The sequence below is a fragment of the Rhipicephalus microplus genome, chromosome X (assembly GCF_043290135.1).
Source record: "Rhipicephalus microplus isolate Deutch F79 chromosome X, USDA_Rmic, whole genome shotgun sequence".
In the NCBI taxonomy this organism is placed as follows: Eukaryota; Metazoa; Arthropoda; class Arachnida; order Ixodida; family Ixodidae; genus Rhipicephalus; species Rhipicephalus microplus.
The window spans coordinates 245,679,122-245,694,291 of NC_134710.1; the positions used below are offsets into that span (position 1 = coordinate 245,679,122).

The 15,170-nt window shown below is 43.9% G+C and overlaps 1 protein-coding gene across 2 annotated transcripts in view; it reads left to right on the forward strand.

Annotated features, from left to right (window-relative positions):
- rt (Protein O-mannosyltransferase rt) overlaps positions 1-15,170 on the forward strand; it is a 157,951-nt gene that overhangs the window by 136,869 nt on the left and 5,912 nt on the right. For both annotated transcript variants that reach the window (XM_037414190.2, XM_075878896.1), the window contains exon 18: positions 11,803-11,977. In XM_037414190.2, coding sequence (XP_037270087.2) covers positions 11,803-11,977 — 175 coding nt within the window. The remainder of the gene's footprint in view (positions 1-11,802; positions 11,978-15,170) is intronic.

Here is a 15,170-nt window from a genome sequence, read left to right on the forward strand (position 1 = left end):
CTTCCATAATCGACCCACAGTGAGAAAGCCGTTCTCCTTGCGTGTGAGAAACTTATGTGAGGAAATGGGTGTTCCGCTGCTGGAACTCTGTCCAACGCCCACAGCGATACTTTTACCGCCGTGGCAGTGGCAGCTTATACACTGTGACACCTCATTTGTTGAGATCACTAAACACGCACCAGAAGCACATATTAAAATGCATTTCCGAGAACTCCAGTCCAACTACTCATGCGTAGAGTTTTATACTGACGCTTCTAAGTCGCATGCAGGGGTGGCTTATGCAGCCGTCGGACCATCCTTCTCGGAATCCGGCGTGCTGCACCCGGAAAGAAGTATATTTACGGCTGAGGGTTATGCACTATTGTCGGCTGTGAAGCATATACGGAAATCAAACATACAAAAATCAATTATATTCACAGACTCGTTAAGCGTCGTAAATGCATTAAGATCCCTTTTCAGATTCAGAAATCCGATAATAATTGAGCTATATTCCGTTCTGTGTACAGCGTATATGTCCAACCAGCATGTTACTATTTGCTGGGTACCTGGCCATAGAAGTATCGAGGGCAATGTGTTAGCTGACCAAATGGCCACGTCAATTATAATGCGCGCTATTAACCCCACCGCTACTGTCCCTGCAACAGATCTAAAACCCTTTCTACGAAAGAAACTGCGAAACCACTGGCAACGCTTGTGGGACACAGAAATAAATAATAAGCTTCATTTGATTAAGCCGCGGTTGGGTTACTGGCCCTCCGCTACAAGAACACGGCGAACTGATGTCCTATTCTGTCGCCTCAGAATAGGACACACTTATGGTACTCATAACTTTCTTCTGACTGGCGATGAACCTCCTACTTGTGGTAGATGTGGTGACAGGCTAACCGTCCTCCACGTCCTCCTGGAGTGTGCGGAAGCTGAAAGGGAGAGAAAGAAATATTTTGCTTTAGCATACCGCTATAATCTTCCTTTACATCCGATTATGTTTCTCGGTGAAGAGCCGCTTTTTAATACAAAATCAGTTTTAAGCTTTTTAAAGGATGTAGTACTGAATGTGTTTAGTCCAACATTGAATGTTTTTAGCCCAACAGGTTCATAGCACATCCTCTGTTCAGAGGATGCTGCTGTGATAGCAGATTTCAATGAGCCCAGGCCTCCAGGCTCTTGTTTTAAGGCTCTGTCGAGGCACTGGTGCTCCATGCCAAGTTTTTATTTGACATACTTATCACTTTTAAATCATTTTATGTCTCCATAGCTCACATCATTTGTCATTGCCATAATTTTACCATATGTATATTTTTACACACCTACAGCGACTGTTTTTTAGGCCCATTTACAGCCACGTCACATTTGTTTTATCTACACTGCACATCCCACAATTCATTATCATCGCTCTGGCGCTCTTTGGCCATATCTGGCCCTTGCGCCAATAAACACCACTAATCATCAATCAATCAACCCCTGTTTGTTCCCTAATCCACTCTGCTCTCTTCTTGTCTCTTAAGGTTACACCTACCATTTTTCTTTCCATTGCTCGCTACGTCGTCCTCAATTTAAGCTGAACCCTCTTTGTAAGTCTCCAGGTTTCTGCTCCGTAGCTAAGTACCAACAAGATACAGCTGTTGTATACCTTCCTCTTGAGGGATAGTGGTAGATTGCCACTATCCCTCAAGAGGAAGGTATTTTCAGATATAACAAACTTATTTTTGTGTAAGATGCAACTTTGTTGTATTAAGGTGTGAGTGTAGTAAAATCTTGATAGTATGAACCCGGTCAATGATACGAATTTCAGCCTGGCCCGACTTCGTAGAATTCCCAGGCCAAATTCTATTGTGTCTATGGGCCGAAATTCAGATAGTCCATACACTGTTCAACGTTGCGATAGGTAAGAAGAACTTTAGTATTGAAACTTTTGAGTGACGGACTGCAACAGAAGCAGAGCTTGTCTCGTGTCCGTTTCTTGCTTGTGTATTTGCTTTTTGCTGTACTAGTAATATTTTTCCTCCCCCTTGAAATATGTATTACTCAGATTCTACTGACATACAAGCAAGTATTTGTACAGCCGTGGTCACGCCTGTGTAGAGCTCGCGAGGAGTTGGTTTTCGCTCCGTGGGCCGGAACCTCAAGGCAGTTTCGGGCTATGATGGGGTCAGCCGGACAGCTAGGCCGCATATGTATCTGATACAGCACTTCAGAGCCCAAAACTGCCTCGAGGCTTCGCACTGCAGAGCGAAAGTCGGCTCCTCGCGTGCTCTACACAGACGTGGTCGCGGCTGTACATGTATGCATGCACGTGCATGCTTTACAGCAGCAAAAAAGCAAGCACAGAGTGGCTTTTAAAGGCCAGTAAACAACCCCAAGGTACGAAAATTGTTGTAAAGAGAAATATGTGCACTTTTACATCGTGAACATGCTGTCACAAGAAGTTTGCAAATATGTGCTATATTAAGAAAGTCACAATGACTAGAACATCGCGTTCAGCTTGTTTCAAATTTTCGCGCGGCCTCGTCACCCTTCTCCTTCAGAGGGAGGGAAAAGCGTGGCTCGTCATCGTGACTCCACCCACTTTGGCAATGTGACAAGACGTCAGTGATTGACGTCATCGGCGAACTCGGTCAGTCGTAACGCACTTCCGCTTGCTGCGATGCCTGGTTGTTACTGTTTACTCGTTGCCGATGCTTCTCCTCAGCCCAGTCGCTCGATTTGCAGTCATAACGATATGCAGCAAAACTGCATTCGAAAACCTGGAGGTAAAGGTGGCCCGATTTTTCTGGAGTTCAATTTTTTCGGGAGCAGACTGTCGCACCATCTGGGAGCAGGAACATAAAACACAAATAATGCACTTAATAGTGGGTGTGCTGATCAACAGGTAGCACAACAATCGGCTCACTCCCAAAAACTGGGTCAGTGAAGTGTCCCGATTCGATGCATGGAGCCTATGGGGAGTTTCGCAGCTTGTGTGATTGAATAGCTCTGTCGTAGCTGTGGGTGGGAACAAGCACTGTCGTTGAATTCACTACTGTTTGTTGAGACTTGGTTTAGACCAATCGATATGCTGCGTGCTGCGTCACGTCGCCGATCGCCGAGTTGTCGTCACTGCGTGTGCAAAGAGATTGGTCAGGCGTAGGAAAGGATGCCGCCGTAGCAGACATTGCGCCGAGACTAGCACAAGATCTGACTGCAGCGCCGTTAGTTCTCGCGACTGCCGTTTGGCCCACCCTTCTCCGCTGGCGGAGGTACGGAGCTTTGAAACTGAGTTGATTCTAGTAACGTTGGTCACAGATGACCGGGTATTTAAAGCTGCGTCTGCATACCAACAATTTGACACTGGCTTACCCCAAATTGTTAGTGAGTGTGAACTTAATTGAGGTCCTGAGAAAAAAGAAAGCAGTACCGAAAGCTTTACCAATCAATCCGGTGGCTCCACCCAGGTTGGGACCGATAAACAGAGTCTTTCGGCGACGGCCTGGGCCCTTTAGACAGCCTTGAGCGGAGTGATGAGCTCAGTGCTTCGAAGGGTGAAGTTCCAAGAGGACTGGTCAGAAAATTCGGTACCCATGTTGGCAGGGCACAGCCAGAGCATGTGGTCGAAATTGTTATATTCGTTGCCACAGTACGGACATACAGTAGAGAAGTCACGATTGATTCTGCTTAGTGTCATTGGTGTGATGTATGTACGAGTCTGCAGCTGTCTCTAAGTGATTGCTTGTGTTCTGTTCAGAATTTTGTGAGGAGGAGGAAAAGTTTGACGTTCTAATCTATGATAAGAGCGAGTTCGTGATATGACACGAGTGGGTCTTTGTGGTCGAGGTTCCTGCAGGCTGCATTTAAGCGAGGGGGCGGACCGCTGACGCAGAAAGAGCTCTCGCGCCAGTTGGTGTGGCCGCTCGTTTGGGTTGCCAGGAGAGCAGGAAATGTTTCCCATGTGAGTCGGGAACTATGTGATGTGTGAAGACGGAAAGCTTTCGTTCTTCGTCTCATGGTTGAAGAGCCTGTTAATGACCGTAGTTGCCTTCGAAGAGACTAGGGCTGCCAAAAAAGTTCTTATTGATGTTCTAGAGTCTGAGTAAATGACAGAGGCTCTTGTGCAGCTTAGAAGGGCTAGCGCAATGACCATTTTCGCTGCTTTGTGGGTGAAGTTAGTAACTACCATGACTGGGTTGACGAGTGCGCCATGGGCGTCAATGGATGGCTTGATGATCTGAATTTCTAAACAGTTTGTTAGCTAGTCCATCTGGACCAGGGGCCGAGCGGCCATTTAGGCCATGAAGGGTGTGCACAACCTCAGAGACCTCGAATGGACGATCCAGTGAGTGTAGAGGTGTCTCCTTGTACTCGCATGTCGGGTCGTCCCAGGGGACTGATTTGCTTTCTGTCGACAGGTATATCTCTGCCAGGGTGTCGTCAAAGTTCTGAGGACTAGTGCCTTCATTCATGTGCAGATTGACGAGTCTATCAAGCATTATCTGGGCATTGCTCTTGGTCGGTTCGTTGCTGTCAGCGAATAGGTTCTTGAGAAGGCTTCACTTGCTTCCCCGTCTCATTTTACCATCCGCCTCATTACAAACCTTGTCCCATTGTTGCACACTTAGCTTTCTGGAATGTTCTTCGATCTTTTTGTTTATTTCCCTTAGTTTAGACCGCAGCCTCCTGTTTAGCTTCTGCTTTTTCTATTGTTCTCTCAGTGCATACTTCACTTCCAGGAGGTGTGTGAGTCTGGAGTCCATAGCTGGCACCTCCAGGTCCAAGGTTATTTCTTTAGGGGCTTTTACCACCGTACTTTTCAGACTTCCCAGAAGCTCTTCGAAGGTTTCTCCTTGGCTGTCCTCGCTACCCCTTATTCTTCGGAAAAGGTCCCAGTCGACATACCTGTACGTCTTAGGTGGAGCAGGTGGGATACGGACGTTGATTTTCGGATGGAAGGGTCACTGGCAAGGTCCTCTTGCCGATTGTCCCACGACCCTTTCATGTTTCCCAGGAACGTCAGGTCGGGAATGGTGTCTTGCTGAACAGAATTGCTTCTGCGAGTCGGGAACGTCGAGTCCGTGATTAACTTAAAGCTGAGGTTTTCTGCACACTCCGCAAGGTGAAGACCTTTCCTGTCATTGGTACTGTAGCCCCAGACGTTGTTGTGGGCATTGAAGCCGCCGGCAACGATCAACAGCCTGTCCTTGGCTTGCGACATGGCCGATGTTAGGAGTTTGGTAAAGTTCCTGAGTCGTTCGGTCAGAGAACTGTATTCGTTCAGTATGTAAAGGTGGGCGTTAAGGGTTCGACCCGGGATGATTTCTGTTAGCTTAGATTACTGGCCTTTCTTGTATGTCGGATTGTCCTTTTCCATAAAGCTGATGTCCTTACGAATGAGGGTGGCAATGCCCCTGGCTTGTTTGAAGTCGGGGGTCCAGGGTTGGCCTGGAAATCCTGTACCCCGAGAGGTACATGTTTCGAATGCTCTATTCCTCCACGCACACACGTAAGATGATGACATGTGGCTTTTCTTTACATGATCTCACTAGTTGCATTAGGTTAGCTTTCTTTTTGTTGAATGAATTACAGTTCTATTGCCACATCTTGAAAAATTGTGGTGTGCTATCCATGGTGTTGACTTGGCATGACCTCCTGGGTGTTCACTTCACCAATTGGGCCTGGTGGCTGAGGCGGTGTTGGCAGCGCAGGTTGAGGTCCCAGGGAAGACATGGACCCCGAGTCTGGAGTGGGAATTGTTCTCGTGGCTCTGGGTTGAGTGAGTGGTCTTTCCAGGCGATCGAGTCTGCCGCAAATTTGTATGGGTGCCTCTTTAATGTCAGAAATTGTTGATTGAAACTTAGTCATCTTACTCTTCGTCTTGCGGTGCTTTTTGGCTTTGTTGTCACTAACTAAGGCATTAGAAGAAGCCTCGCTGACATCAGACATAAAGTCGTCTACGTCGGATGTGTCGTCTGTCTGGATGTTGACGGCCCTGCATTTGTTTGGGCTAAAATGTCACGACCACGGATCTTGATGATTGAGGGATGGGTGGCGGTGTGTCTTTTAGGATATGTCCTTCTAGCCTGGCGAGAGTTGCCTTCAGTTCAGCTAGTTCCTGTTTAAGTGCTTTGTTTTTCCGTTTTAGTGTGTGTATTCATGCATCTTTCACATGCTCTGGCTGTACCTTAGCTTGCTTTGAAGTTGTCGGTGTTGTCGGTGCAGAGCCACTTTCGCGAGCTATGTCGGCCCAGGTCATTTTCTTGCCAGGACATCTCGACCTGGATCAGCCCCTGGAGCAGGAGCGCCCACTGGATCGAGAGTGCCCTGTGGAACGGGAGCGCCGTCTGGAATGGGAGTATCCTCTGGAACAGGAGCGCCGTCTGGAACGGGAGCATCTTCTGGAACGGGATTGCCCTCTGGAGCTGGAGCGCCGCTTGGGAATGGAACCATCTGCCATTTCCGGTTGCAAGTCTGCAGGGTCATTAAACTCGTCAGCGTTGGCTTCTTTCTCAGAGCGGTTTCGTCTTTGTCTTCTGCGTCATCACACGACATATGGAATGTGGTATCTTTTGCTGCAGCAATGTTCACCTGTGGGGTGATCACCTCCACAGAGGTTGCATTTCGGAGTGCAACGGTGGGCTTCTGAAGCATCATTGAAGAGTGCTTCTCCACAGTTGTGTCATTTACTTCTCTCTTCCTTGCTCTGGTGGCATACGTCGGCCCTGTGCCCGACTCTGTCGCAGGCGGGACAAAAATCGACTTGGAATTGGTAAAGAGAACACGGCACTAAGGCCGTTCCGCACATGACGTTTTTGGGAACTCGAAGCCCATCAAAGACTATCACAACAACATGCGTGTTTTTGATTCTCTTGACTTCAATGGCGGTTGGGTTTCGTTGGATGACAATCATGCCTTTGAGGGTGTGCTCTTCTATCAAGGGGTCAACATTCCGGATGACGCCTTTGCAAGTGTTTTCCGGGGCGGCTAAGTAGGCAGAAACATCAAATGCGCCGACTTTTGTGTGAATTTTCTGGATTCCAGCGTATGTGACTGCGTTGGATCTGACCGGAGTCGAAATGACAAGTATATTCTGTGCCTTGTTGGGGCAGACTGTATCCTCCGATGCTTCTTGGTCGGTGAGCGCAGCTGTCATAGTCAGGGCCCTCGGCAGCAGTACCAAGTCCGCCTTCGAAACATCAAGCCCTCCGTGGGGCCGTACAATGGCCTTTATCGGGTCTCTCGGTAGCCGAGGGAGTTGCGAAGCGGCTAGGAGTTGCGAAGCGGCTACAACCTTCTGAACTGTTGAGCAGGAGCGAGCGTTGAAACCATGCTTTTCTGCTGTGATCGCCGTAGACTTGGCAGTGGTAGCAGACGCTGCATTTCTTTCCGGATCTCATTTCCGCCGGGCGCTAAGGGCGCTAGTCCACCCCGTTTCGTCGAAGTCTTCAGGAGTGATGTCCATGCCTTCAACTGTCATCATCTCGGGCATCCTCGCTGCCTAGTCAGGTGCGACAGGGGCCTGGCGAGGCCCGGCACTGCCTCGAAGCGTATCCTAGTTCCGCTCTCATAGCTTAGGGATCAGTCTTAGAGGCGCTTCCCCCGCTTCACACACTTGAAGTTCAATAACTCGCCGAAAAGTTCACTCACCCCAACGAGAAGGGTGTTGTGAGATAGCTTGCTTAAAACTGGTTTAGGAAAGTGCAGTGGATTGGTGGAGAACACAAGAAAGGTGTCCAAAAACATTGAAAAAAGCGGAAGCTAACGCGGCCACGTCTACATTCCCGGACGCCACCTAACGAACCACCGGACACTCGCAAAGCGTGATTGACCGAATAAAGTAACAACGCTGCCTGCCCATCAGTCCACTGGCCACTGCAGGAAATATGAATTTTCTAGTCAGCAGACGCGGCTATGGCATGTTAGGAAGCGCATGCCGCTGTTACTGCACACGATCAAACTCGACGTGCTGCGAACGCTGCCATAGCCAATGACCACGTTAGTTGTTATAGCAACGGCAAATGCAATAAATATCCAGTGCCGTCGCCGGGCCATCGAGCCCAAAATGTTGTTACTTTAACTCATCAAACGCGCGTTGCAAGCGAGCCCAGACGTTGCCCTAAACCTAAACCTGTCATGAAAAAAAAGGGGGGGGGGGAGGTAGCGGGTCGAAACTTTCTTGGCCTTGTTCTATCACGCGCAGAACACTGTTTAAGCCAGCTTTGCTGCTGTACACTGGCGGCCTGCAGAAAAGTGATTTAAGATTCAGAATGGGCTGTTAGCACTAGTCACGGGACACAGCACAGTTTGTTCATATACTCATGCATGTGTAAACTCCATGATTCTGAGTACTAATCTGGTTGCTGACATCTAAAAGATTAGTGGCCACCATTTGGAGCACTGTATGTCATATCTGAAAAATCAAACAAAACTGTTTGCCAGTTTTCTTTTCCTCCACCCCTACTTCTTAGTTGTACAAATCTCTCGAAACTCAACGTCACCATCTTGACAAATCCACATTTGAATCCTCATAGTCTGGCAAAAGATTTGATAGGCGTGACAAGTGCTAATGTTGACTTCATTATTGTTTGCTGAGTGGAGCGATTCAAAATACTACCTTTGTAGAAATAGCAGTGTTCATATTCACTCTGCATGGTTTAGGGAATGTTGAATTGTTTGTGCATTTTTTTTTCTAAATGTAAGCCTTGTTTGTACTGCTCCAAATTTGTACTTTAGTGAAAAAAAAAGAATGTTTTTTTTTTCCCGTAATTTGCTCTAATTTGTTTTTTAGTGCTCTAAAAGTAACATTTTGCTGCTCCAAAACTTTCTCCAAATTCTTTTTCGACTTTTGAACCCCTGTACAAGCCTGGGCAAGTGAATTGTAAATTTGCTTGTTAATTAAGAAACAAACAATATTAGGAGCAAATTAGCTTGGCAAAAATAATTTCATAATACTTGCAAAATTGTAGGTGCAGACAATACGTATGATCAAAAAGTTGAATCGCCTGTGCACACTCATTTTGCCAATCTTGTTAATGTATACTGCTTCAATGCCTTGACTCAATCGTGAAGCGAACCCTAACTTCAAGTAAGAGAAAATGCAAAACCAATGTGATATCCTGAATTGCATTTTAGGCTTGTTTTAGGGAAGAAACCCTAGTATCATCTGAAAGACTGAAAAAGACGGAGATCGCATTAGCAATATCATTCTCCCCAAACGAGAGTGGGTGATTTGAAATATACTAGAGGTTTAGTACACGATTTTATTTAAACACAAGCTTGTCTTAAATTCAGCTTTTCTCTCTCTCTCTCTTTTTTTTTCACAAGGTTACTGCTACAAGGTTTCTCATGTGTCAGTTATGCGCATTATATTGATTTAATATTTCGATTGAGTAATTCTTTAATAAAGTTTATATATGATAAGGTTAGTGAAAGTCATTCTCGAAGCAGGCGCTCATTATTTATCATTTCTGAGTAAATCCGCTGATCTGAGTAAATTGAGCAGAGAACAGTTATTTTATGGACTTTCTTTTATTGCGATAGCAACTATATGGACAGTCTCGACTGATTTTTTTTTTTTTTTTTTTTTTTTTGCCATCATCACCGCGTCGCGGGTTCGAATCCCGGCTGCGGCGGCTGCATTTCCGATGGAGGCGGAAATGTTGTAGGCCCGTGCGCTCATATTTGGGTGCACGTTAAAGAACCCCAGGTGGTTGAAATTTCCAGAGCCCTCCACTACGGCGTCTCTCATAATCATATGGTGGTTTTGACGCGTTAAACCCCACATATCAATCAAATCGATCATCAATGCCATCTTCACCACCGTCATTCACTGTTTATGTGTACGCAACTGTATATATGAAAAAGCAAGAAAAGAAAATATTCCAGAAAAGGACTCTGGCGCGCAAAATCGGACGTCCGACCTTCGAATTGTGAGTTCGAAGCATTAGCCGCTAAAAAGCACCTTCTTTAACGTTCAAACAGCGAGCTATTTATATCTCACTTACCGCTTGCTATGGGCATCTCGGGGGGGAACTATCGTGTTGTCAGCATTACCAGCAAGATGGTGCGATGTGCGCACGACGCCAGATCATCACGATGTGGCCGCGCGTACTCCGGTCTCCCACGCGTACTTTGCTCCGCTGAGAGGGGACGCTAACGTATACACTCGCTTATCTCGCGGTGGGGACAATCGTACACCTTGGGCTTTCACCGGAACGATTTTGTTATAGTTATCGGGTGCACAAAGGTCACTGCAATTGTTGCACAATCTTCGTTAACGAAAAAGCTGTTGTGCTTTTCAGACACAGCGAAGTAACTACTTAGATGCTTATTCGCGTTCATCTGTACCTGTGGGTACGTTTCGTGCATTATTTGTGCGTGAGAAACGCGGGGCAGTTTCAATCTGCTTGCCATTCTTCACATGACCTTCCAGTTCGTTGCTATCTCGTTCATTGTTCGTCTTTGCGGCAACGCTGTGACTTTTTTCTTTTACATCATACAAAATTTTTTTAAATGGTTCCTGACAGCGTAATTGAAGTGTATTTCAAGTGTCAAATATTAATTTCATGAGAAATATAAATAAATAAAAGGTAAATTATTTAAAATTTAGTAATAAAAATTTTGTTTGATTTCGTTATAGCCCTTATTCTAGTTTACAAACTGAAGCCAGTGTGTTGGCAAGGCACATTCACTTGGAACAAATTTTCAGGATGACACCAGTTTCAGTATATTTATTTCAAAAAAGTGTGACAAGAAAGGTGGGCATTCGAGTTAATTTTGGTCTTAAGTGCACTCAACTGCATTTAGACAAAACGTTCAATTTTTCATAATTTCAGTTTTTCATGGGAGGGATGGCTTTTCTCAAAGCCCACATTGACCTCAAAATTCATTCTCAGGGTATCTTGCAAGCACATTGGCTACGAGTTGTAAATTACTGTATCTACTGCAAAGTGACTGATTATAATGTTAGTTCATTAACTCGAGCATATTAGCTGATTGGATGGCCTCAGGATTTCTCGTCTGGGCAACAGTTTGCTGCTTTAAGTGTTCATGTAAGAAAAATGCAGTTATGTTACCCTCCAGAGGTCATTTTTTTTAAACGGTTTCCACACTTGCCGTCATTGCTATAAGTGTGCTGACAAACATTCCAAGGATTACATGGAGAGAAATACCCAATAAGGTGGATGGGAGAACAACCGCTTTGGAACATCAAAAACATTATAAGGTTGTAGATTCGACCTCTATCATCAGAAAAGGTCTTTTTTTTCAATTTTTTTTTTCATTTGCGCTGTAATTACCAAACTACAGTTAAAAACTACAAATAGTGTCCTCTATGCTTTCCTTGGCTTTATTATTTATTGGTTTTATTTGGTTGTGTCTAACAAAGAATATAAGCCCTTGATTCATACCTTTTATGCTATAAAGAAAACAGCTCTATGTATGCTCGCTGCCATAGTGTAAAAATGTGATGAAAGCTTCTGAAACTATAGGAATGAATGAATGAAAAACTGAATGAAAAACTGTATTAAGCGCTGCATACATGTATACTGGGTGTCCCAGCTACGTTATGTCACCCAAGCTTAAAAGAAAAAGAAAGAAAAAAAGTAGTTCAATATAAATGTTAAAGATCTACTATCCAGTGGTCAGTAATGTGTTTTTCTCATCCATCAACACAATTTTTGTGTACTAATTACTCCACTAATTAAAAAAAGGTAGAAATTAGCATGGTTAACATTAGCTGTGGCACTTCAATGAAATGAAGTTTAGCTCAAGTGTTTATGACAAAAGTGTTCAGGGCATCTTGTAACATGTGCATGTGGATCTTGATTTGCACAGATACATTTGAAAAGTTCAGGTTTGGAGGAGAGCTGTGTGTTGTGGGCTATGGCATGCACTTGGTGCCATATTTCTTCGCCGATCGAACATTGTTTTTGCACCACTACCTGCCTGCACTGCTGTACAAGATTCTTGTCATTGTTGTTGTGTTGGAGCACCTTGACTATGTCCTTTGGTAAGTGAACAGAGCTTGTGGTGCATGAAAACAGTTTTATTTCATTCGTGGTAGTGGTGAAGCTGTGCATATTCGATCAAAGTGGGCTGAAATTGGTCCCTTGCTTTAAAGTAGTGTAGTATAAGAAAAAAAAGTTGCCTCAAGCCTCTGCCAAGAAGGCATGAAAGTTGCCTCACTAGTAAAAGGGTTACTAAAGCCGAATATGCACTATCACCATCATAGACCTTGCAGTATGAGTGATGACATAGCCAATGCAGTTTACATTTTATCTGCTGCTTTCAGGGTGACACCACTTTATATTTCCTTCAAAAGTGTGTGTTGAATATATATTTTAAAGATGGAAAACTGAACTACGTTGTGAAGATTCATCGTAGCTTACAGTGTGAAACACCCGGACGTATACTAGAACAGAACATGATACAATGCTGACTTTCAACTGAAGGTTTAATCGAAAACACGAATGCATATATACCCCAGGACAGAAGACCTCGTGACTGAACCGGCCCCCTCATTCGATCAAGATTATACTCAGTGCAAGAACGCTTTGTCATGTGCAAGCAATCCCACCACAAATAATGAAACACACAAAAAAACACATTATTCAAACATCAAGAAACCGGGCATGAGATGATAAATGATTATTAGTCACTATCTAACATAGAAACTTCGTTATCCAGTAAGGCAATGGATCGCTGGCTGACACATTGAGAGTGATTCTTATTTATAAAAAATGCCTCCATAATTTCTCTTGATAGCTTGTCTGGGTGCTTAAAGAGCATCATTGTTTTTCAAAAAGTGGGTGGCACTCACAATCGTGACAATACACAGACAAATGCGAATGCGTGAAGCCTTTCAAGGAACCGTGGTGTTCTCTCAGCTGAATATTCAAACATCGCCCGGGCTGACCAACATACTCTCGTTCACATGAAAATGAGATTGAGTACACAACATTCTGCGTGCACGGCAGAAGATTCAGAGCAGGTTGCATACTGCAATAAACTCCCTCTAAGACAAACTCTGTTCAGACACATTCTTGCTTAGGACTAACAACACGGGAGTGTTTGTTTGGTTTCCCATAGGTTCATTGCAAAAAAATCTGCTTAAGACAAACCATGTAACAGGCCTCTTCTGTTAAGATGAACTCTTGCAGCGACCAACAACAGTGAGGATTCTGTGCAACAAACAATAAAGTCTTTATGGGGGCATTCAGGCAAATAAAAGAAAGCAATATGGGGGAAAAAAAAAGAAAACTTCCTGGTGCAAGGACTCAAAGCGAATCGAAAGCAAAATTGTGACGTACAGGGAGAAAGTGAGATAAGCGGAAAAGAAAGATCAGTGTATAAAGCTGGTATCTCCCTCACCCCTAGTAGCTTGTTGGTGGGGAAAGGGCCAGCTTTATCAGAAAAGAAAGCAACAAAACGTGTTCATCCTTTCGTGTTCTCTTGCGTTCTTCAGTTCCCCAACAGAAGTGCAGTAGACAACAGAAGAACACAAGATCTTGGCTAGAGGGAAAAATGCAAAGGAAGTGGTGCGAAAAAAAGCCAGATGAAAAGTTAGAACGGAAAGAAAGATGGCGTGTGCATTATAATCACATGAAACAGATACCACAAATGCGGCCCTAACACTCTCATTAGAGGAGTCAGATGCATTGTCATCGCCATCACACAATGGCACGAGAGCACATGTTGTGTTCAGTTCGCGTTATTTCGCTTAGAACCTCTGCGTACCGTATCTGTTCCCAGTGAAATGCAGCAAATGGCGATGCGCTATTTTTATTGTGAAAGTGCACGACAAAGGAAACTTGTCATTTTGCACACTAAATATCGCTACATAGTGTATTTTTTGTGTGTCCGAGGCTTGTGATTGTGAGTAGCATAAATGGGGATCTTCAGCTGCAGGTCGTTCAGGAAAAGTCACTGTGGGCTGAAAATAAGATTGTATTCAAAAACCAAAGTAAAGCTTGCAGGCTTTCATTAGTAACTTGGCGTATATTGGCTTTCTCAAGGTAGCGAGCAGTGAGCAATAAAGGCGTATTCAAAAGCGATAGCAATGCCGGTAAACCAGCCTTTCAGACAGTGAACACTAGAAGAATAACTTTTCTATTTTTTGAAAGAAAATGTGCTTGTCTCTCTCTTTTCGTCTTTTTCTAATCATGAAAATAGGGTTCTGCTACAGTTTTAGTGTTAAAATGTGATAGCAATTTATTTGTGAGCGTTATAATTATAAACTCGCAAAGTCCAGTACTCGTTAGATTATAGTAGACTCTCAATAGTTGAAACTCTGATAATTCATACTTTTGGTTAATTCAAGCAAAATGAAATTCTTGGTTCGCCCTCTATTCTTGCAATGTATTTAAATATCTTTTAGTTCAAACTCCATTATTCGGTTAATTCATACTTTTTGCAGGTTCGCACCAGAAAATAGCTGCTGCTTTCCCACTACAATTTAAAACTTTGTGTGCTTCTATAATCCTAACAGTCTAAAAAATGAAAATAAGCACCTGAAACCTTGAAGGAAAAAGTCTTTGCAAGTAAACAAATGTTTAAAACGAAGCACATGCATGGTAAAATCGTGATGCTTCTCAACTGGTATTGAGAGCTTTATACTGAAGGCACATACTTATAGCAATGAAGCAGTTGGCAATTCACGATTTCTTCAAATAAGGTTTGATCAGCATTAAATGGCCAATAAATTGTTCGCTTTACACCTCTGCTTTTTATTTACTTCATGCAGTTAGGGATTAAAAACACTTGAAATTTTAATTTCTAAGCACGATAAAATCAATGCTTAATCATAATGTGTGGTGTCAAATCATCCAGAGTCATCTATCTGAGAACTTCTGATAATTCCAACTTCTTCATAATTCAAACTAAATTCAGAAGTCCCTGCGAGTTTGAATTAACGAGAGTCGACTGTAGTATAAACACTCTACTTGAAAGCATAATTTGTATCAAGCGGAGCCAAATAAACGCTTTGTTTTTGTACCTTTCCTCCACATTTTAAGTATACTTCTTTCAGTGTTTTCATGCAACATATTTGGGCATACTTGACATGTTGGCATTTGGTTTCTGGGGGTACTTTTTATAAGATGAACTCCTGATACGATGAACAAATGATTGGGGTCCCTTCAGTTTTGTCTTAAAAGGAGTCTCCTGTACATTGCTGATCAGTTCTACTCTCTTTCCTTTCTATG